Source organism: Sorex fumeus, unplaced genomic scaffold (assembly GCF_029834395.1).
Source record: "Sorex fumeus unplaced genomic scaffold, SorFum_2.1 ptg000128l, whole genome shotgun sequence".
Lineage (NCBI taxonomy): Eukaryota > Metazoa > Chordata > Mammalia > Eulipotyphla > Soricidae > Sorex > Sorex fumeus.
This window is the reverse complement of record NW_026606185.1, coordinates 57,107,036-57,130,941: the sequence shown is the minus strand read 5'-3', so window position 1 is coordinate 57,130,941 and position 23,906 is coordinate 57,107,036. Positions and strand designations below refer to the sequence as shown.

The 23,906-nt window shown below is 37.9% G+C and overlaps 1 protein-coding gene across 6 annotated transcripts in view; it reads left to right on the top strand.

The window, feature by feature from the left end:
- The window catches only part of TCF4 (transcription factor 4), a 377,861-nt gene that overhangs the window by 131,954 nt on the left and 222,001 nt on the right, over nt 1-23,906 (top strand). For all 6 annotated transcript variants that reach the window (XM_056138179.1, XM_056138183.1, XM_056138182.1 and 3 more), the window contains 2 exons: nt 2,106-2,167; nt 5,660-5,756. In XM_056138179.1, the coding sequence (XP_055994154.1) occupies nt 2,106-2,167; nt 5,660-5,756 (159 nt within the window). The remainder of the gene's footprint in view (nt 1-2,105; nt 2,168-5,659; nt 5,757-23,906) is intronic.

Genomic DNA, 23,906 nt, shown 5'->3' with positions numbered 1-23,906 from the left:
ATACAAGGGATTGAAGCACATACCTTAAGCATCCTGCCCTGTATTGCTGGTTGTGACCCCCTCCCCTCAATCCTGGAGCATCTCTAGGCAAGCCCCTCTAACAATTAGCCAGTAAATAAATGACACTTTTTTTTTTCTTTTTGAATCAGACCCAATGATGCTCAGGGGTTACTCCTGGCTCTGCACTCAGGAATTACTCCTGGCGGTGCTCAGGGAACTATACGGGATGCTGGGAGTCGAACCCTGGTTGGCCGCATGCAAGGCACACGTGCAAGGCACACGTGCAAGGCACACGCGTGCAAGGCACACATGTTGGCCGCGTGCAAGGCACACGTGCAAGGCACACGCGTGCAAGGCACACTGCTGTACTATCGTTCCGACCCAAATGAGACATTTTGAAGTTTGACAAGTGAAAATGGGTTCAAGCCATGAAATCTTGTGGTAAATGAAGGGATTTTGTTTGGTTCCTTCAATAGTTTGGTCCAAGGTCATGGAGGCAGTTCATCTCTGTTTTGAATGAAAGGGAAATCAAGATATGCAGACCTGAAAAATCTAAGTGGTGGAGAAATTTTGTAATTCAAACTGTTTTTTTGGTTTGCTTGAAAATCTAGATTTTTGGTTAAGGAAAGAATCATGTAGCTTACAAAACTTATTTTTAAATACTATAAGCTCTATCATCCTGTTGAGCCTGTCCAAGAGAGTTCAGAGTATAGAGTTATTGAACAACAGAATTTGGGAAATTACCTGCACTTTCTCTGCCAACTGGCTGAGTTCCCTAAAGAGCGCAGTCACTGATTTTAAGTAACTTTCAGGGAATATCTGTTTGGGGTTATGTTAACTTCTGAATAGCAACTAAAGGAACATAAATATTTGTTTTCTAAAAAGGGGGAGAGAATTCAGTTTTCGTCTTAATAGTTGCTTTGAATTGTTTAATGGTAATAGTTGCTATTTTATCTCTTAAATTATTCCAAAACACTTTGTATTCTACTATACCCGAACCAAACTAGCAGTAATAAAAGGAAAGACAGTGATGCCTTAAGCGAATAAACAGTATCATTGAAATGTTAGGAAACACAATAAATGGTATTATGTCTCCTGAACCGAAGTTTCACACCTCCTCCTCCAGTTCTGTCAGAGGAAGTTTGTGATGGCCGTCTGTTACCAACCGTGATCAAAATAATAGAACAGTGAAACTTTTTATACTTATAAAGGGCCTTTCATCAAAAATCTCAAAGTCATTTCTAAATATAGAGCAACTGATCTTTAGAACACTTTCATGTTTTAAGCCAAGGAAACAGTAACTTTTCCTGTTCTACCTTTCATTCTGTGTATTTGCCCCTTGCAGAATTGATCGCACATTCAGTACTCTGGTCAGCATTAGAGCTTCATTGGTAGAGTTTAAAAAATTTCAACTTTCCAGTCGTTCTTGTTATCTCTTAACCATTTACCAGAAATTAAAAAAAACCACGTTGCTTTAATCACTGTCATTTCCGCATCATCTCAAGGTCCAGATTGAGGATTTTAAACCAAGTAAAATATCTATTAATTTTTTTTAATTGAGTCAGTGTTCTCTTCCTAAATTCTTTGTGATGCAGTGATACTGAATACTTTTTTTCCCCTATTGGTTTTTTATCTGATTTGTTGCATGTTTGTTGTTTGGTATGGTACACTTTGACTTGAGAACAAAAAGCCCAACAGCATTATGGTTGGATGTTCCATTATTAGTACGGCTATTTACCATAATTTAATATGTTTTTGTATGAAAGTCATGCTAGTATATTTCCAAACTTCATCCAAAAGCTTTTAATAAAATCGTAGGTGTAGTTTCTTGTCTGTAAATGTAGAGGCTATGAAACGTTGTGAAGGATGGAAGTAATTTTTCTGTTCATACCTCTGGTTCCTGAGGGTCCAGTTCATTTCTGCTGTGAATTTAAATGAGTTAATTTAAGTACGTGGGTCAGAAGCCACTATCATCATGGTAGCCCCATGCTTGAATCTTAATTAAAGGCAACAGGAGATTAATTTGAAACATTAATTTAAAATTGCACCTACAAAAAGAAAGAATTATTGCAAGAAAGCCTAAAGAACTTTTCTCTTGTCCCTAGATGTAGAAGACAGAAGTAGCTCAGGGTCCTGGGGGAATGGAGGACATCCAAGCCCGTCCAGGGTAAGTATATCTAATCTTTTCTTCCTGCAACCAGACATCCCATATATGTAAATTGACAAACCGAAGGTCAGTTCTTTCCCTCTCACATGCACAGAACTGACAGATCTATAAGCATTCTAAGTTTCTAAGTTTAATGCGGATCCACTTGTCTTTGGCAGTTTTTAATTCTCTCATTGGATTACATTATTGAAAATAGCACCTGTTTCTCTTTGGCGATTATAAGAAAAGTCCTTTATTCAATATTTGCTTTCTTTGCCGGTTATTGATCTGGTGTTACAGAAAGTTGAATGTTGGTGCTGCCACAGCTCCCGAAGTCATAATATCCTTGATTGGTCTTGGTGTCAATAGATTTATAAATAATTCTAAAGACATGGCTTGAGATTATATACAACTAGTATTATCTATATAACAAATCTAAATTTATTTCACCTTGTATGCATATTCTTATTCTACCTGTGAGGCCTCTGTTACTAGTTGGGCTCACTAATTTATTTGGGTGAAATAAAAATAAATGTTACTGTTTCCTTCAGGATTTGATTATCACTTTGGGTGTAATGGGGAACATCATCAAAGAATCTGGGGGTGCAGTATTAGGTTATGTGTGTTTTTGTACGTATAGATCTTGGGCATGTTATCTTCTCTTCTTTGGTCTTCCATTTTTCTAATTTGTTAAATGAAGAAATAAAACCAGAAAATTGTAACTGTTTCTTCCAGCTCAAATATGTAAGATTTTGTATGTAATTGGTTGTTAATTGAATCATTTCTAGGCCCTTTAAAAATCCATTTAGATTTAATAATAGCACCGTAGCACTGTCCTCCCGTTGTTCATCGATTTGCTCGAGCGGGCACCAGTAACATCCCACAACAAATTGTGAGACTTATTGTTACTGTTTTTGGTGTATTGAATACATCATGGGAAGCTTGCCAGGCTTTGCCATGCGGACGAGATACTCTCGGTAGCTTGCCAGGCTCTCCGAGAGGGACAGAGGAATTGAACCTAGATCATCCACGTGCAAGGCAAACACCCTACCCGCTGTGCTATCGCTACAGCTCAGATTTAATAATATTGCCATGATATGTTTAATTTAAAATAGATAGAAGAATGCAATTTAAAAAAACCACTATCTGACACTCTTCTCTCCTTCCCCCTGTTAGTTGAAGCATTGGGTAGGGATTCACATAAATTTGAAAACTTTGGGGGGGGGGTAGTCTCTTTTGGCATGAGCCAAGAATGGTAACGAAGCTTTTAAAATAACGATAGCTTACTGAACTGTCAGCAAGCTACAGTTAACCATTTCCACCTGTCCTTTATCCTTGTGGTCCTCACTCTAGTCTTCAGGGGACAGCAGGATCTTCAAGCTTACCAGTAACTTTGGTGAACTCGTGCCAGCTGTTGAGTTTGACGTTCTAGTGCATTATATGACTGGGTTAAGGAAATCTTTTCTCCTCCTTATGTTACAGTCTGCACTTGCAGAAATAAATCTATTCCCCTTGACAGCAAGTGTAGGAGATGACAGTACCTCCCTCTATTGTTTAGTTCATTCACACTTTATTAATTTCTTGTGATTCTCAGTTTAAAACATAATACTTTCACCTATGTTCCTGAGAACAAAGTCCATTTAGAATCATTCTGACATTTATTGCATTTATAAAAAATGTCCTGTCATTATTATATTTTTTAAAGAGAACATGTTAGTGAATAATTTTTGATCGGTAGTTTGTAACATATTTTCTAAAACAAGGGAGTTTCCACAAGGCAAACTTTTGAAGCTAACTTTTACAGGGCAACCTTTTTCTTGTCTTTTTCTCTCATCGTCTAATGACCATATTAGCAGCTGCCTTGCAGCACTGTGCTGAGTTTTAAATTAGATAATGTATGTTAAAATTTTAATGGACTCTCTAGGATAGAGACACAGTGAATTATCATCAGTATTAAGCTGTATCTAGAATAGAATGAGTCTAAAGCCTAGACTAGGACTAGGGTGTTTTAAATGCAACATCTTGTTATACATTGACATATGGGCAGTATTAGATTATAGTATCGTCCTGATTTTAATAAGTAAAAATGGCAGTTGAAAAGGAGTTGCTGGAAATCTTAGGGGTTCCAATAATTCTCCAGTGAGGTCACGTGCATTTTTATTGTTCATCCAGCATTCGTCTTTTGTGTGTGGGCAGATTCTGCCCTTTGGCTAATATGCCAACCGACACCTCTGAGTAAATTTGACTTGGACTTTATGGGCAATGCAGCCAGCTGAGCAGAATGGTGTAATTTTTTTTGGAGGGGTCACCTTATTATGCACGTTAGTAGACTAAAATTTCAATCAGAGAAATACATATGATTTCAGTTCTTCCTATATTTTACAAGATTCCTCTATTCAAAATAAGTGATTGGATAGTTTAAAGTTATCATTTAAATAAAAAATTCCCAATTAAAGCAATGTGAGTTTTTTATTTATTTATTTTTTTTGAGGAAGGCACACCTATCAGTGTGTAGGCAGGTTTAGTCTTGACTGTGCTCAGGAGTCACTTCTGACTGCTCAGGGAACCATATGTGGTGCCAGAGATCAAATTGGACTTGGCTATGTGTAAGGCTAGCATCTTAACCCCTGAATTATTTCTTTGGCCTCAGCCTTGAGGTATTGATGGTAATAACACATTTTGACTAGAATTTCATATCTGCTTCAAAACTATTTTGTACCATATTTTGTCCAAGTCCAGAAATATTAATTTAGTCTAAAGTTTTGATATTTATTACTAGTTGTATTATAATATTCTTAACACTCTCATGTATTAATTATTTATGAAATAATTCCATTTTCTTAAAACTACACTAACAAGTCAGTGAAATTTCCATAATATAGAACCAAATGTTTGTGTTTAAATAGCTTTCCCTTGGTGTTCCAAAAGCAATTCATTCCAATCTATGGGTACTCTTGTTAACAACTATATGTAGTTAGTCACATTATTATTCCCAAGATTTCAACAGCTGTTATGAGGAAAATTTGAACTTTGAAAACTTGAATTCTTTGTTACCAACTGGCTTTAAACATTCAAGTTGTGTTAATTTTCCTCCCACCCGTTTTTTCTTTTGGGGCCTACCAGCACCACTTGGGACCTTGCTGCCATTCCAGGTAACACTCAGCCCTACAGTACCAGTGTGATAGTTCCAGGCTTCCGTCGGCTTGCTCAGACTTGACCGTGTTAGAGGGTTACCAGGGCTCTGCTGACGGTGTGAGGGCAACACTAGGGCTAAGCTGGCAATTTCCTAGGACCATGTAGTGTCATTTATGCAACTCAGGGCCTCATGCATGCAAGACATATGTTCTAGCCTCTTGAGCTATCTACCCTAGTTTTATAGATTTCTTATCATCAGATTTCTTGGTGGCAATGGTAGGCTATAATTTCTTCCGGCCAGAGAGATGTCAGCATAAAACAAAATTTATGTATAGCTTGATCTGTGTCTAATTAAAACTAATATTATTTTATTTACAGAACTATGGAGATGGGACTCCTTATGACCACATGACCAGCAGGGACCTTGGGTCACATGACAATCTCTCTCCACCTTTTGTCAATTCCAGAATACAAAGTAAGACTAATTTTAAATTGCTCTGAAGTTTATGCAAACTGATCTCTTACTCTGGAAGGGAAAATAAAAGTCTAGATGGATATCCTGTTTGGGGAAATTTGGATTTCTAGGTAACTCACTGAAGTAATTTCAAATTACACAGAACTATTGATAATATTTGCTTGGTAATAGAACATAAAGGGATATTTTCTACAATCCTGCAATTCAGTGGTGCTGAATCTGCATAGAAATTTTGTTTTTCTTAGACATAATGCACTTTTTCAATATTGCCACAGTAGTTTTCCAAGTGAAGGTCAATGAAGTCATCGTAGTGAGTATTTGAGATAAAAATGGACCAGCCTCTTGGCAACGATAGATAATTCTGTTGTTGTGTGAATTTTTGTGAAAGGGTTGTGCCTTTACTAGTAGGTTTAATGAGCTTAGCAGGTTTTGTGTGCTTTCTTCAAAGTAGTGTGTTCAAGTTGAATTGACAAACTTTGTGCATTTATCAAGGTGCAAACTTTAGTACTAGTCTTTTAGGCAGCCATTTTGCTCTTCAAGAAAACTGCATGTACTTTAGGAAAGTCTGGGTTTCCAGAAGACCCTTCCCAATGACGTCCTTTGATTTCTTCCTGTTTTCACTATCCCATCGGACTGTTTAATGGCAGAAATCTGAGCAGTGAAAATCTAATTTATGATGGTATAAAAGGTCTCAGTGCGTTCTACTCAAGTTTTGATTGAAAAATTATTGTTGTTCTGGTACATGTGTATTGTAAATAATAGCAGTAAATCTCTCAACTTGTTCAAATTCTCTTGCAAATCCATCAGTAAAAGAAGTTAAGTTTCTTACTTTAAGCTGTTGAAAAATGTACAGCTGTAATTTTATCCTTTGGAACCATAATTGCAAATGTTTCTAAAGAATGCCCTGATTTTTAAATCTGTGAAGCTGTACTTATTATTTAAGGTGTAAAGAGGTCTAGACATAAATTTTATCATTTGTTACAAAGTACCATCAAATTCATATAAAAGAAAGGCAGACACTTCAAGAGGTGGTCAAAGTGAGAAATAGTGCTATTTACTTTACATAAGTAATATCTTGTATTTGTACTTTTAAGTGTCACCCCAAATTTAAGAAATTGTGTTTGATTAGAGAGTGGTTTATATCTGTGCTCCTTATTTAAATAGTAAACTTCATGTTTATGGTTTAACTTTATACAGGAAATTTATTGTTGTTTATTTTTTATATCAGTTGTTGATAGGGAGGTTTAAGGACAGTCAGATATATGATTAGATATATAATTAAATATATAACCAATTTCAAAAAATAGTCTTAGAACTCTCAATAACAATACCAGTAATTTCAAAATCTAATACCACTGCTTCTTTCTTTTTCAAAACTTTATAAAATTAAGAATTTTTAAAAGAAATGTTGGGAAGCGACGCTTGAATATATTAGAAACTTCCTTGAAAATTCTAAAACTCTCCTTCGACGAGCTCAAGTCAGTAAAATAGAATTAAAAGAGAAAAAAACCCCACCACGACTTATATTCAGAATTTTAAGCTATATCCTTGAAAGAACATGCTTCTAGAGAATAACTTGACGAATTAATATCGCAGAAACTAACAAACCATAGGAAGATAATACCTAATTGTTCTCCCTCATGTGGTCTCACAGACAACTGTTTTACAAACCAAATTAGCTTTTCATTCCAAATAGTATTTAAAATATAAGTGGGCTGCGAGTCTAGAGCTAGAGTGGAGAGAACGGAGTCTTTTCACTTAGTTGTTGTTGAAGCTGAAAGTCCATGTCAGCTGTGGTCTTTTATCCCCTCTGCCCTCCTTCCCATTAAACTCTTAAATATGGAGGCCAAGACAGTCTCCTGCATTGTGATAGGAATCGCTCCTATGTCCGGGCGGCTCCCACCCACTGTTCCCCGTGAAAGGCCTTCTCTGTTCGATAAGCTGTCTGGTCTGAAACATGGCTCTGTATTGTTTACAAACTGCTACATTTTCCACCTCAAGCAGATTTTTGTACAGAAAAGAATTGTGCTTGGTCTAAATGGTTTATCTGACATTAACAGTGTCGTGTCAGGCTGGGGTCACAGAAGTCGCCCTCAGAGCGAGAGGCCAGGGCGCAGTGTGCAAGAAAAGGAAAAGGAAGAAAAAGACATTGAAACACCACGAAATACCTTGCATTTTTAGTCTGGAGAAGAATTTAAAAAAAATGTTTTTTGTGAAATGCCTGGGATGATGCGTTAGAAACCCTTCCTACCGCTGTTATCATTTCTCACATCCCAAATGCCTCCTTGGTGTGTATCTGGGCTAGATTTAGGGAACAAAGATTCTCAATGATTTTCCCAACCTGCTGTTTGTTTAGAATGAGGCCACCATTGAGATGAGCCAGGGAGTATGTTTCACCTTTACAAAGAGAAGATAGGTCATTTTCAAGAAATCAGAGATTGCCTATTTATAAGTGGCAAGGAAGAGAAAACAAATAGGATCTGTTTGTGCAAACAATGGAAGCTCATAGTATCTATGGCCTATGGAAAACTGTTCTCTGCATCCAACTCCATGTGTTATGATCATTGCGGAAGTTTTCATTCCACTAAAAGGAAGTATTAGGCTGTACTGTAACTTTTTGACAACATTCCAATATGCACCTTCCGAGTCTTTAGTTTTTAATAAAACTTCACAGAATTTCTTTACATGTCAAAGAATTAAATCTGCAGTGATGTCACATTGGGGTAAAAGCTATAGCATCAGAAATAAATCAGCTTCTTTATTGGACCAGATTCTCCATTGTCAAATCAATCAAGCCTGTGACTGAATTAGGCGTCTGCTACAGAAATAAGTGACACTAATTTTACGGGAAAGAGTTATTAACTGCAGATGACCTGATTTTTTTTTTAAAGTAAACTGTTCACTTAGTGAGGCTTTATTTTATTGCAAGGAAAGCAAAAGTAATGAGCCACTTTGCCTGTTGGGGAGTGAATTATTGCAGTATATTTTGTTCTTTATGACAGTACACAGTTTTTGAGAAATGATGCAGGCATTGCCAATGTATTTGCTCATAAACTCCTTAATGCTTACTTTCAAAACCCTTTATTGTAACACTGAACTCTGAGTTCACATGAGTGGGTTTACACAACCTTACACTTAAAAAATATTCATTTTGTATCAAAATATCCAAACTCATTTGGGTTATCTCAGATTTCTGCAGTGATTTAAGAGTAATTGAATATCTTCATTAATTCATTTCAGAAATTTATTTGAATATCTTAATATAGTAGTCAAGTTGTTAGCTTGAGTCCATATGTATGTATGTGTAGGGTGTGTGTGTGTGTATGTGTGCATGTTTATGTACATAGTCACACATTTATTGAAGACAGTGCATCACACACACTCTTAAGCATACATACTTGTTATCTCCAGTTGTTGTCAAAGTTTTAAAAACTGTTATTGTATTAATCCTTTAAAGGAAAACATAACTGAATAAAAAAGAAATACCCCATTAAAAAATTAGTGCATAAAACTTTGTTTTCTTGTCAGGTTGTGAGAATAGAGATTTTTAGTACTAAGTCTTTTAGCTGACCAAAAGCTGTCACCAGCTTTAACCAATGTTGTACACTTACACTTCACTTTTTCTGAATCTGAACTCTTTGCTTTCGTTGGTCAGAAGAAGCCAGTTTTTGTTTCGCAATGTTTGAAATTCCATGTTCCCTTTTGGCCCTGGAGAAGACAAATAACTTCTTCCTTATGACCTATGAGTATTAATTATATAATGTATACTTAATCTGTTGTAAACTTGCCCCTTGATGTTTTTAGACATTTTGATTCAACCTTTATTAATGGTCAGAGTGTCTCTCAGAATATGCTAATAAGATGAAGGGGTCATAGCCGGAGTCTTGTGTCATTCAGAGGATTTGATACAATGGAATAGTTTGGAAATCTTGTCAAGAAATCATTATGTAAAGGAGTAGGAATTTTTTTAAACTCTTTTTTGAACAGGGCAGTATGAACATTTTGTAGGTCATAATTCAATTTTTTTTTGTAATTGCAGAAAACATATTTTCTGGCTAAAATCCTTTGCTTCGAAGAAGGATCTAAACATGCCTTTTTTTTCTATTGTCCCAGACCTTTAATTGAAAATGAGATTTTTTGAATGAGCAGGTTCCAATAAGATTATATACATGGATTGGTAACTGAAGGATGTGAAAAGCGATACTTTTCTTCAGTTGGGTGCAGCTTAGTTCAACATCAGCTGCTGCCTTTTTACATGCCCCATTATGAATGGTTCAGTTTCCTTATTGTGCTCTTTCGCTTCTAGTCCCAACCATGATACTCTAGGTACCATTTGCCCCCATCAAGTTAGTGGCTTCTGAACTAGCTGAGTGCAACATTTTCCTGCAGAATTAGATTGAGGTTTCAGGCAGAACTGAAGAAGCTGCTGGCTTATAGGATGACCTTTGAATCTCATCTGGGTTAGCGGTTGATATTTTGATTTGGTTACTGTGGTCATATTGTGACAGCTGCTAGCTCATTATAATTCGGTTCCACTGCTCCGTTTGCCTAGCAGGAATATTTAGGTTTGTATTACTTCAAAGTGTTTATGGCGAGCCGGAGTTTAGCCCAGCACAAAGGTGAAGTGTTGTGAGCATTTTCAAATCCCAGTTCGTAAAATGGCGAATGTGTGAATGTGAGTGTATGCTAATTGGGGAGTTTTTCTTTTCTTTATAAAACTGGAAATACCCAACAAAGAGGCTTTTACTCAGAAACCTTGAAAACCTTAGGGAGTAAAGGAAAGAATGACCACAAGTACACTGTTTTATTTTTAAATCTTTATTAAAGCACCACGATTTACAAAGTTGTTCATAAGAGAGTTAGAGGTTCATATACAGTATTTCAGTATCAATCCCACCACCAGTGTTAGCTTTCCTCCACCAATATCCCTAGTTTTCCTCTAACTTTCCAGCCTACCCTTTTCTTCTTTTTAATCTTTCCACTGTGAGACACACAGTTAGAAAGTTATTAATGATTGAGTTTCCATGATACAATGTTCCAACACCCCTCCCTTCACCAGTGTACATTTCCCACCACCAATGTCCAAAGGTTCTCTCTTTCTACCTCCCCACATCCAGTCATCCTCTCTTTCTCTTTCTCACTTTCCTTCCCCCCCCATCCCCCCTCCCTCCCCCACCATTGGGCATTATGGTTCGCGGTACAGGTACTCAAACAACCTGCCTCCTTAATAGGTGACTTAGAATTTTTTCTGACTTCTCACTATTTTATTGCTGCCATCAAATACAGAGTGTATTTCTTAGGTATTTCCAATATTTTTAGCAAATTAACAAATCTGTAGAATAATTAGTCTTCCATCCACAGTATTTATGGGGATATCGAAGACAAAAAGTGCTTTAACAGGCACGTTTTAAATTTGGTTATTCAAACACAGTCTGTACAAAGCATGGTAAGATGTGACTTAACTTCTTAGTTTGGTATGTTTTTTCCATTCAGGAATGTAAATATTTGAAAATAACAACACCTGTATAACGGTGGCAATTAAAAATTATTCATATAAATATGGAATTTGAAATTGTATGTATTTTACAGCGCTCTGGAATTAGATCATGATCATAATAGTAGGCAAGTTGCAAGTTCATTTATTTAGAAATGGGATTTAGTGCATTTACAGAGTATTCGATATGCCAAACACAGTAACAACAAAGTCTCCAATGGAGACGTTAGTGGGCCCGCTCGAGCAAATCGACGATCAACGGGAGGGCCTTTACCTTTACCTTTACCTTTAAAAAATTTACTTATTTTTTAGTTTTTGGGTCATATCCGACAATGCTCAGGGCTTACTCCTGACTCTGCACACAGGAATTATTTCTGGCAGTGGTCGGGGACCATACAGGATGCCGTGGATCGAAGCTTGATCTGTAGCTATAAGCTGTACCATTTCTCTGGTCCCTGTTTATTTGTTTTTTTTCAAGCTTGAAGTTACATTGATATTCTTTGTGGGGCTTGACCAAGAACCACAGAATCTCTGAGAGATGTTTGAACAGTGGCCTTCTTTTTTGTTAACTGCAACTGGGAGTTTTGAAATTTTTAATAAGTTAAAAACTAAAAGGACCAACCCCAGATATTAACAAGTAAGAATATTTAAGTGTTATCACAAAATATTTTTATTAACTCTGATATTGAGCTAAGTCTGAAAGTCAAGAGAACTGACTTCAGTCTCTGATTTGTTCCAGTTGTCGTCTGTGGAACTGCTTATATAAACATTTTGAGAGTGGAACAGAATTTTAGATGTTCTCTGAAATAATTGTGTCATCCAATGATTCATTGATCTTCGGTGTGCCAGTTATACTGTGTTACCTTTAGAGACGTTTTATCATTCTTTTTAATCCATTCATCTATTTTATGATATCTTCACGTATCTGTTAATTGATTTCCAAATATAATTCTTTAAACTAAATTCAAATGGTGGTTTATGTAGTTAACCTCAGCTCATTCTAAATCCATTACTAAGTGATCACGTTTATTTAAAAACAAACAGTAAGTTATCTTTACATATTTATTTAAGTTGATAATTTTTTTATTTTTTAAATTTTTTAAAAATTTCTTATTAGAGCTGATAATTTTATGCATGGTCGGATATTTGGCATAAAGTTGTAGGGCCCTAATAAGTGATTGTCAGATGGTTTTATTCATGAATAAATCAGGGAATTTGATATATAATATTTAATCCCGAACAAAACATAAACTAAATTAAGGTTTATATATAACATTATCAGGGGGAAAACCCTAAATTTGTCAGTGAGAAAAATTCATTCTATACTATTTTATCCTTCACTGTGTAGGATATTATTCTCATGGTAGGAAATGGACTGTGTTTCAGGTGGTCAATTTCAGTTTTCAGTAAACATCATATGGTATTTATAAAAGGAAATAAATATAATCAATACTTTTGAAGAGCCACTGAAAAACATTTTCTGTTCCCAGTGTTTAGATAACTTGTTTCCTTTTGTCCGGTCAGTAAACATTTCTGGTCCTCTTTATTGGTCTTACTTCCTTTCTGTCTTGCTGCCTTGCTTTTTGGTATAACATACTTAATGCACTAATAATTGAATTCTTTTATAATCACACTAGATGGAAATTCTAAATCAGGTCTTATAAAAATGAAAAGAACTCACATCAGAACGCTATTACTCGACAGGTATGGCCACCAGAGAGACATATAGGTCTTCTAAATAACAAAGGGAGATTTTTTTTCCCACATAGAAAGTTACCAATCAGAAGAGAAATCACATCAGTGAGAAGTAACTGGTTTTTATCAAATTGGTATGCTTTTGCTTGGAAGGAAGTATCATAAGTGACTTATCAGTAGCTTATGGTAATATCTCTCATACTGGACATCTGCTTGGCCATTCAGACCCTATCAAGGCTTCATCTCTGGGAGTTTTGACTATTTCATTTATTTTTAAGAGGAAAGAGGTAACTTTAAAATGAAACAGTATCAAAAATTCAAAACTAGCCTCAAACTTTCATTGTAAGCACTGTCCTCCCGTTGTTCATCAATTTGCTTGAGCGGGCACCAGTAACATCTCCATTGTGAGACTTGTTACTGTTTTTGGCATATCGAATATGCCACGTCAAGTTTGCCAGGGTCTGCCGAGTGGGCAGGATGGATACTCTTAGTAGCTTGCCGGGCTCTCTGAGAGGGACGGAGGAATCGAACCTGAGTCGGCCGCATGCAAGGCAAATGCCCTACCCACTGTGCTTTTTCCAAACTTTCATTGAATAAGAAAAACATAAAGATGACTTTTAAATTGTTGCGTGTGTCTCCTGTGTGTGGAAAGAGGATGATGAAGAAAGTACAGGCACGAAGAGCCAGCCAGGTGTGGGGAGGGGGCAGGAAGCATCTGAGGCATTCTCCTCTCCTTTCATCTCCAAGCCTGTGCCACCCCATGTGGTGCCTGTGTTACTTCAGATCTTCTCATTTTGATCTCCAGCTTGGTTTTCCTGCCACCTAACCCAGAGCACCCAGGTTAAGCAGCAAGCCTGCTGCCCCGCTCCTCCACCAACCTTTTCTCTTATCCCTCTGGTGGTCTTTGGCAGAGCTAAAGGTCACTTCCCACTTCCCCATGTGTTTTTGGAGCTCTCCAGAGCTGGGTGGGAGCATCGAGGTCCCGGGACAAGCCCCTGCAAGTGACAGGGAGGAGTATTTCCCTGCACACGGCCAAAAGAGTCTCCCTCGAGGTTGCTAGCTCCAACCCCTTGCAGTGGCATAGGGAAGCTCTCAGTCAAGAATGCCCTGGGCATAGGGAAACAATAACAAGCCACTATTTTATTTTAATAAGTACACAATTGTATTTGTTGATCTTTACCTGAGAGGATTGGGTACAGCCAAAAGGCTAATTTTAGTCAACATGCCCAGACTGCATGGAACTGTGGTGGGAGTTACATGCAATTTTTCCTAAGTCGCTCACCTTGAATGAACATAGCTGTGGTATGAATTAAACTGGTGAGGGCAGCAACTGAGGGAAGGACCCTGTTCATTAAGGAAAGCAGGAAGCGAAATAAAGTGTTTTTAATTTTGTGAGATTTTTTTCCTTGTAAGTCTTTCATTGGAGCGATGGTTTTCTTTGAATTTTGCCTAAGCATGACAAATAAAATATGCTTATGATAGCACCATTCGGTAACATGCTTATTGATGGATTTCTCAGGCAGGGAATTAAATGGTTTGCATTCCTCAGCCCTCTCATTGCTGCTCGGCTCCTAGAGAGCTATCACTGCAGTTAAGGAGCCCATGAACCTAAGGTCCGTGAAAGTTGTGTATTGCCTCAAGTGCTATTTGACCTTCACTAAAAAATCAGTACATTTTCTCTGTTAACGTTACAATAATCATTAGGGCCAAAGCAGCAGAGGAACTCAGTTTGAAGCATTACAAGTCTTGAGAGACATCATCAAAAAAAAAAAAAAGAAGTAGGCTAAGGGTCATTTTGCCTATAGTTGGGACCTAACTACTTACTGCCGGTGGGACTTGGAGTACATTTCTCATGAGTCCAAACCGTTTGATTTCAAAGGAGAAACTAGTGTAGTGTCAGTTATGCCTATCCACCAGAAGCACTGTGAACAGAGAATGCTATTACAGCGGGTCCTCAAATAATGCCCTTTATGTTTGGGTAGTTTTGTTTGTTTGGGGGCCACACTCAGCACTGCTTGGGCATACTCCTCACCCTGTATTCAGGGATCACTCCTGGTGATGCCAGGGGTCTGTATGGAGTACCGGGATTGGACCCAGGTTGAAGTCTACAACGCAAACCTTTAATCGCGGTACTATCGCTCCGATATTTTACCAAAAGGGTATTACCTCAGTAATACCCTTTTGGTTAACATTGTTTTAGTGATGTGGATAAAAACCAAATGATTGCCATTAAGGACTTTGTATGGAGTTGCATGTTCTCCCCAGGTCCCTGTGGATTTTCTCTGGCAAATCCTGTCTCTTCCTGTATCACAGAGAGGTGCACATAGTGTTCATTGGCATGTCCCAGTTTTCAGTGTGAATGAGAGTAGAGGTGTGTGATGTGACCTTGGATGGAAAGGCCTCTTGGCCGGGGTGAGTTTCTTCCTTCAACCCGGGCCTAAAGGGAGATTCTTGTAATGAGATAAATGGTGTAGAAAGTAATCAGTGCATGGATATAAATGATTGTCCATAATATGTGTTGGGGGGACTTTATCGGGGTGCTGGTGTTTTTGCGATAGAAAAATGGCAGAAGAACTTAACCTTTGTGAAGATCTGTTAAATGCTGGCAGCCTGTGTTTCTTTATAGTTACCTTTGCTTAAGGTTCAAGTTTCCAAAAATATATTTGATGATGTTTAATGAGGACTTGAATGGAAAGTCATAACAACTGCTCTGTTATATGACCTAGGGAATTTCACGGGTATACAGTGGTACTCTGTCACTTTCTAATTATTTGAAAAATCTATAGACCTCGTGCTTTGGGTGGTTTAAAAGGAGAAGGAGGGGCTGGAGCAATAGCACAGCGGGTAGGGCATTTGCCTTGCATGCGGCCAACCCAGGTTCGATTCCCAGCATCCCATGTGGTCCCCCGAGGACTGCCAGGGGTAATTCCTGAGCACAGAGCCAGGAGGAACCCCTGTGCATTGCTGGGTGTGACCCAAAAAGCAAAAAAAAAAAAAAAGGAGAAGGATTGATGTGATCTGAAGAGAAACCAGAGGATTGATAGCAGATTTAAAACATTTTACCTTCTATTGATAACAAAACAGGTGGGGGTAATGTGGGATATTCAGCTTCCTGAACATCAGGACAGAATGTAAAGTTTTCAGTAAGTATCTCTTATGGGACACCTTTGTTGAATTCGTATGTGCCCTTTGGTGAAATATTTGCCTCTAGCCAATTTTCTCACCAACTTAAATGTTCTCAAGTTTTATTATTACACATGGCTTTAGAAACCGTCCGTATGGTGTTTGGATGGTGAGACTAGGCACCCACTGACAAGTTGAGATTTTTTTTGACCTTCAGTGTAGGTCATCTGAATAATGGAGTAACCACCAGGTAGGATGGTTTACATCAAGGAGCTACTGTTACACATACCATCTATGTTCTCGGAAATGCGTTGGAGACAGTCCTCTTCCGCTCTGGTTCTTTCTTCTCTAAAGAAACTTGGCATAGAATGTTGCCTCTGTATGTGATTATTCCCTCATTTCTTTCACTCCCAAGGGTTCTGAGTCCTTCCTAAAGAATTGTGCTTTGAGTAGAAAGATGTATTTAGTACATATCATTTTACTCCCTTTTGCAGAATATCAGGCATCAGAACCAAAAGTCGTAATGCATATGGAGAATTAAATTAAATTTATTTTAAATAATTTTAAATAAAAATTTATAAAAAATTGAATTTATTCCGAAGCACTTGATTGATATGATCAAGCCTCCTCCTCCTCCTCCTTTTTTTTTTGTGAGGAGGAGGAAGGAGAAAGACGACTTTATAATATCTCCTCAATTCCCTGACACATGTTTATTCATAGAAAAAAAACTTCAAGGAAGTTTCACTTTAAATTAATATAAAATTCAACTGGTTATGCTGCTTATGTTTAAAATGAAGCATCTTTCCTATAGGCTGAAAATTCTACTATGGGGGACATGGAGAATGCTGGACTGGTAACTCGACCCCTTCCTATTGCTGCTCTCCAGTTGTGTGACCTTGGCCAGTCTCTTAGTGCTGGGATGGAATTTCTCAGCAGAGGCGTTGATCTGTGTTTCAGTGGGGGACCATGAAAAGCACCGGCCTGTAAATTCAGTTACTGTGAATTATTGTTATATCTACTTTTATTTTATCTAGGCTTTTTCCCTGTTTATTGGGCCAGCTTGGCAAAAAGAATATGCAAACTTGAGAGTCATGTCATGAATGTTGGCAGAATGTGGAAGTGATTAATTAAATGCCACCCCCTCGTGGGCCATATTCAGGCTGAATGAAAATAGAAAGTGTGCAATATCAGATAGCATTTGGTGGAGAAAGGGAAGACAAAAGAAGAGAAAGATGAGAGGAAGAGACACATGGAAAGCTAATTTTGGAACATTTGGATCGGAAAGTACAATTTTCGAGCCTCGTATTATCAGCATTGGTGTGGCTGCCCAAGGTTCTGAAATTACTGGTTTACTAATTGCTTTCACCTTTTTTTCTCACCTCGACTATTTAGACCAAGCCATAATCTTAACAGTTCATAGCCAAATCTGAATGTTTCAGAAGCAAGCATAAATTCTTTATGTGTAACTGATTATACTTTATTAGACAGTGGCAAATTGTGGTGGAAATTTATTAATGACCTTGTCTTTTATTGGAAGAGACCTGAATGCCCATAATTTCAGAAGCCTTAAAAATTGGTATCCTGATAGGATTAGGTTATGTGTGTGTGTGTGTGTGTGTGTGTGTGTGTGTGTGTGTGTGTATTCTGTGTTTTATTGCATAGCCTCTCTTATTCTCATTTGTTAATGGTCTCATGACATTTGGAAATTGAGACATCGTGAGCATAAATGTTTCTTATACTTTGAAATGTGGACAACTTAGAAATCTTAGTAAATTCTTATGTTAATATTTATGATAGATATAAATTGGATATAAAATATCTATGAGAATATTTGTGATATAGGGCAATCATTTTTCACTTTCACCCGAATTTCTTTATTTCTTACTGAGCTAGCTCATGTGGATGTACTTAAGAGGAGAAGAACTAATAGTTTTTGTCACCTTATAAGTAAAAGAGTTTGGAATGCATGTACTTTTGTGATTCTATTTTTCCATTTCTTACAAAGGCATTTATATAGGTTGGGCACCAGATTGAAAATAAAACAAAAGAAAGCTGCCTTGTTCTCACTTTTAAAGACATTTTAATAGTTAATGAGATTTTGCCCCATACCCTCATGAGTTTCATTTAGTTCTGAAATAAAAATTTACTGCTGTTCTCTCAGCTGAGCCGATACTAGTTTAAGGGTAAAATTGAGCTCACACCTGCTCTAGTAGCACAAAAAGAAGCCTTTATGCGACTTCTTTAAAATATTTGCAGAGTAGGACAAGCAAGAGAATTCACGATTTCAGTAATTCTAACTACAGAGTAACGCACCTTGCAAACACTAGCGAAACGACTTTAAGAATGGGCTTCAATTTGCTAATACTGGGCGTAGTTAGAGCCTTTCCCGTGTTCCTTAAGTTGGGATGTGACTACCGAAAGGCAGTTGGTCTGCATAGGCATGCATCTACATTAACACTGTGAAGTGTCCATATGGGAAAATCTTTGCATTTCCAAGGCCATTTAGCTGTTCAAGGCATGGTCGGTTAGCCAGGCAAAGTACAACGGCTTTCCTGAGTGCTCTAGTTAAGGGGCAAGATGTGTAAAGTAGTAGACACTTAGGTGTATAATTAATAATTAGCGTAGACTTGTCAGGATGTAATGTCATCTATACATTTCAGCACCTGTTTTGTCAGAGCAGATCGCAGATCACCTTTCCTTACTACAAATGAGGAGCCCATTCCATACAGAGTGATTCTTCCCAGTACATGTGAAAATGTTAATGACTAGAGATGCCTGGCTTTCATATCAAACATTGTTTTTTGCGGTTATTGATACTTTGTCAGATATTTGAGCTGTTAAAATGAAATACGTTCCTGTACAAACGTATTTCGTATTTGACTGTAGAAGATCAAACATGCTTTAGAATACTTAGCTTCAGTCGTTGGAATATTTGGAGAACAATGATTCGCCCAAGAATCGACGCCAGCCCCCACCTCTCCCTCTCATTTATCCTCCTGCAGAACAATGTTCATTTTACAATTTCATTGCAAATAAATATTCAGAGGAAGAGCTCGCTATTCCTTAACGCTAAGTTGGAAGGGTTAGAGAAGATAAACATAGATCTCGAGTTCAGTTTTTGGCTTAGTGGTATCATGAGCAGTTCTTACACTTCATCTCTTCGCTCTCTTGATTCTCAGATGGAGAGGAAGTGCTCCCTTATGTCAGCGAGGGAAAGGGCAAATTACATATTTGTGAAAGCAAAGCAGACTGTCTTGCTGCTTTACAAGTTTGGCTTCTTAAATAAATAAAATTAATGTTATCAGTAGATCTGCAGTCATAAGGACTTTAGTATATGTTTATTTTTAAATCCATTCATGTCAATTCCATTTGTACGAGATAGGAGCCAACCAAAATCATATACATCAACATTCAAACTAGTCTTTGGTTCATTCATTCATTCTTATGAAAATTCTGAAGTATATGTACCCCGGGCTAATATTAGATGGTAACAAGACACTTTTCTTACCATCGTTATGGTCCGCAGTCCAAGAAGGAATCATCTCATTATAATTATCGTTCATGGTAGTAGGGAATTAACAATGTTGTATATAGGATACTAGTCATAAACTTCCTCTTGCTTTTGTTTTGGTCCACACTCAGCAATGCTCAGGGGTTAATTTTGCACCCAGGAATTACTCCTGGGGGACCATATGGAATGCTTGTGATCGAACCCAGGTTAGCTGAATGCAGTGCAAATGCCCTACCCGTTTATGATCACTCTGACACACTTCCTCATAATTATGATTAGTATATGAGTGCCACTATCTAGCTGGTGTTTGCTAACTACTTTATGCTTGGTATCTTGTTTGCTCTTTACAGCAAGCCTTTTTTATTGGAGACTTACAGCCCTGGTTTGCAGAGGAGGCAGTTGACTTAGAGAGTTTAGGTTACCTGTCCTGTGCTGTGCAGTAAGTAGCAGAGCCCAAATTTAAAACTGGAGCTTCTGAACTACGAAACACTTTTTTTTAAAACCACCTTGCACTGCCTCACTTGAAGAGAATATGGAAAGAATTCCCAGAGGTACAATAGCAGTTAAGTGTGTGTTCAGCTGCAACTAATAGAATACCTGATAATAGTAGGTTAGTCAAATAAGGATGGCTTTTTTTTTTTCTCCATAGAAGGGAATGTTAGGAGTGAGTACTTTGCCTTTGTGGATTCAGCAAATCATTGTTTCCATCTTTTTTTTCTACCCTTTTCAACATCCTGATGTTTTGAATTCTTCAGCTTCCCCCCACCCTCCTCATTTTGCTCTTCTTGACAGATGGCCCAGGTGCCAAGACACCCATCACATCTGAGTTACAATAGAAAACAGGAGAGGTAGAGATTAGAGTAACATCCAGAGCTCCACGTATCCCATTCCATTGGAGGATTAATTCCCACCCACTCCCAGCCCCAAAAGCTGGTGGCCTTGAACAGGATTCTGCTAACAATTTGTCCAAGAACTCTTTAATAGATAGTTACTTGTAATTGCAGGGGAGCTGAGAAAGTGAACTCTACAGCCCTGGTTGGCTTTATGATTCAAGAGGCTGATAAGAGAGGAGGGGACTGGGAATGATTGGATAAAGCAATGTAAATGTCATTCCGATGATAATGCCTCAGTTCAGACTCAAAAAGATGAAGTAGAACTTTGGGCTAAAAAGAAAACAGCCAGTTGAGGGAGTATAGGAACTATAGAAGCTAGAATATAATACTGTTGAAGAAGTATATAGAACTATAGAAGCTAGAAGCTAGAAGCTGGAATATAACAAGAAGTCTGGGGCTATAAGAGTCCAATAAAATTGAGAACCAGGTCCACAGAGAAAGGCATGATGGGAAGATGGCCAGAAAACTGATAGGTGGGAAAAGTTGGATATTCGCTAAATGTGCAATAACCCCCCCCCCCCAAGAATTTAACTTAATTATTTATTTTCTTGTGGGGGGGCAAGCCCAGTGGTGCTTAAAGCTTATTTTTGGCTTTATGCTCAGGGATCACTCCTGGTTGTGCTTGTGGGACTATACATGACATCCATCGCATCTGAGTTACAATAGAAAACAGGAGAGGTAGAGATTAGAGTTTGGCATCGAACTACATGCAGATCATTGAAATCAAGAATTTTAACTCCTTTAGATTGACTTATGCTTTAGGACAATCACTGAAACACCAACATGAATAGGAGCCCAAATGAGAGAGTTTTCTGGAGGGCATCAAAGCAATTCCAGGAGAAAATGATGAGAGATTAAACGGAATCTGCAACATCAGATGAAGAGGAGTCTACGGCTTTAAGTGACATTAAAGCACAAAAATAATTTTGTTTGGTACCTGAAACAGGGAAGTGTCAACTTTAGCTCCTTGGTAACTGGGTGAGGCTCTCTGATTGTGAGGAGGGTCATTTGTTATAATGAAGTATATTGAGGATCACAAGAATAAATTCATTTTCAGCAAATGAAGTTTTGTCTTGTCTTTTGGTCAGGTTTTGTGGTTCTGTATAAGGATTGCATATTGACACATAATACTCCGTATTTGGTAACTGAAATTGTGGAAATGCATATGCTATCAGAAAGAAATGTGAAGTGAAGCTTTTTTTTTTATTTAATCATCATATTCTCTAAAGGTATTACATTGAAATGAGACAGTATGGGAGATTGTATGGCGTGGTGCTTAGCAGTGTACACTCTTTAATTCAGATCTGAACCTGCTCTTCCCACATAATTTCCTCACCTCTTTGTTGAGGATAATTATAAAACCCACTTGTTAGGATTGTTGGGTAAAATAAATGAGGTAAGGCTTGTGTAATGCATAGAACATCATGAACACTCAATAAATTTTCACTGTTACTATTGCAGTGGATGTGGGAAGTTAATGGAGGCTGTTTCTGTATTTGTGGGTCCTTTTTCCTACAGTCAGTAGTTTGCTCTCTGCAGAGATCAAATGTCTGTGATCATGAAAAAAGCAGTTGTGATTCATGATTTTTGAATTGGGAGATTAACCAAATTTGCCAGGTAATAAATATGATGATGAATAAAGTTGAGCTGGTTGTGTTGATAATTATTAACCAGCTGCCTTGTTGGGCTTTATGGGAAAATAATTCAAAACAAATAACAATAACCACAAAAATCTTAAACTGGACAAAATCCCTAGATATGTCTCCTGTTATCTGGACCAATGTTTAAGACTGAAAACTACAAGGAGCGCTGGATGTTAAATTACAGGTGCTGAAGGTTTCATGATAATTAAACATTATAAATAACCTGAGAGCTAATTATTTTCTTTGCAGAGGGTTTGCTGAGAGAAGACCTTTAAATTTAGGCTGTGGCTTGTTCTTCAAGCCCATTGCTCTCATTTGGATGTGGATCATACTTGTTTTTATGTTTCGTTGCTTGAATATTCCCATTCTGGAAAAGCCTGTGTTCTCTCCCGAACAAATACTTCTCCCTTTTTCTCATTCACATCTTTCTAAATAAGTTTCAATGAAACTTTCTTGGCTTACCTCAGCCACTCTTCCCCCCCAAAAATTACCAACTCTTTTAGGCTATGAAAATTAGACTCATGACAGTTTTTTTTAACTGAGAAATATTTATCTATTTATTTTTAAATTTTTATTAGTGAGGCACCATGAGGTGCAGTTGTAGACTTACAAATTTTTGTGCTTGGGTTTCAATTATACAATGATCAAATACCCATCACTCTGCCAGTGCCCATTTCCCACCACCACGGATCCCAGTATCCCTCCCACCCCCTATCCCCCCTACCCCACCCTGCCTCTGTGGCAGGGCATTCCCTTTTGTTCTCTCTCGCCTATTGGGTATTGTGGTTTGCAAAAGAGGCAATGAGTGGCAATCATGTTTGGTCTATATTCTACTTTCAGCATGCTTCTCCCATCCTGGGAGAATCCTCCCAACACCCTTTATTTGGTGCTCCCTTCTCTATCTCAGCTACCTTTTCCCTTGGCATGTGTGGCTTGCCTCCAAGCCATGGAGCAAAATTCCTGGTATTAATCTCGGCCATTCTTGGGTGTTAGTCTCCTATTTTGTTACTTTATGTTCCCTAGATGAATGCAATCTTTCTATGTCTATCCCTCTCTTTCTGATCATGACAGTTTTTTAAGAAACATTTCTTCTGACAAACGAGATCCCTGGGGAAACACATGTGAACTCTCAGAAAATTTAAAGAACAGTGTCGTACTGTCGGGCAATAACCTGATAGCAGGGGATGCTCAGAGGCAAAGAATGGGTTAGCATCCAGCAGCTTGTTTATGAACATGCATCGGGGCCTCTGACAAGGTCCTCTGTATTGACCTGAACTGAGGTTAGGTCAACCTGACTTGTTTCTATAATAAATGTCACAGTGGTGACAAATCATCAGGGATGCGAGCACACTGTTTGCAATTGTAGACTTCTCTCTGGACAAGCCAATCTTTGACTCCTCTACTTAGTGCTATCTATAAGAAGAAAAGAATGTGCATTTAAAAACCCGCCCCTTCCTAGATCATCATGGCATGTAGAGGACTTCCATGGCTTCACATTTCAGAACTCCTATGCAACTGCCTTTCGGTCCTTCTGTATGGATTTTGAGTTGGTGTCATCAGAAGAGGGAAGCCAATGGGTGATTTGTTGAGAGGCGCTTTGTTAGTTAAGAAACATTCATTTTTTTTTCTGTAGCTTTTTCAAACCATCAGGACTTTCAATGTTGTTTTGCACTGGTGTCCATCAGTGCTAGATCTCAGAGGAGCCAAGATTTGCAGCTATTACTCCTCAGAAACTGTGATGTAGAATTTATTACCTACGACTCTTTCCTAAACCACAGTCAGATTGTATTT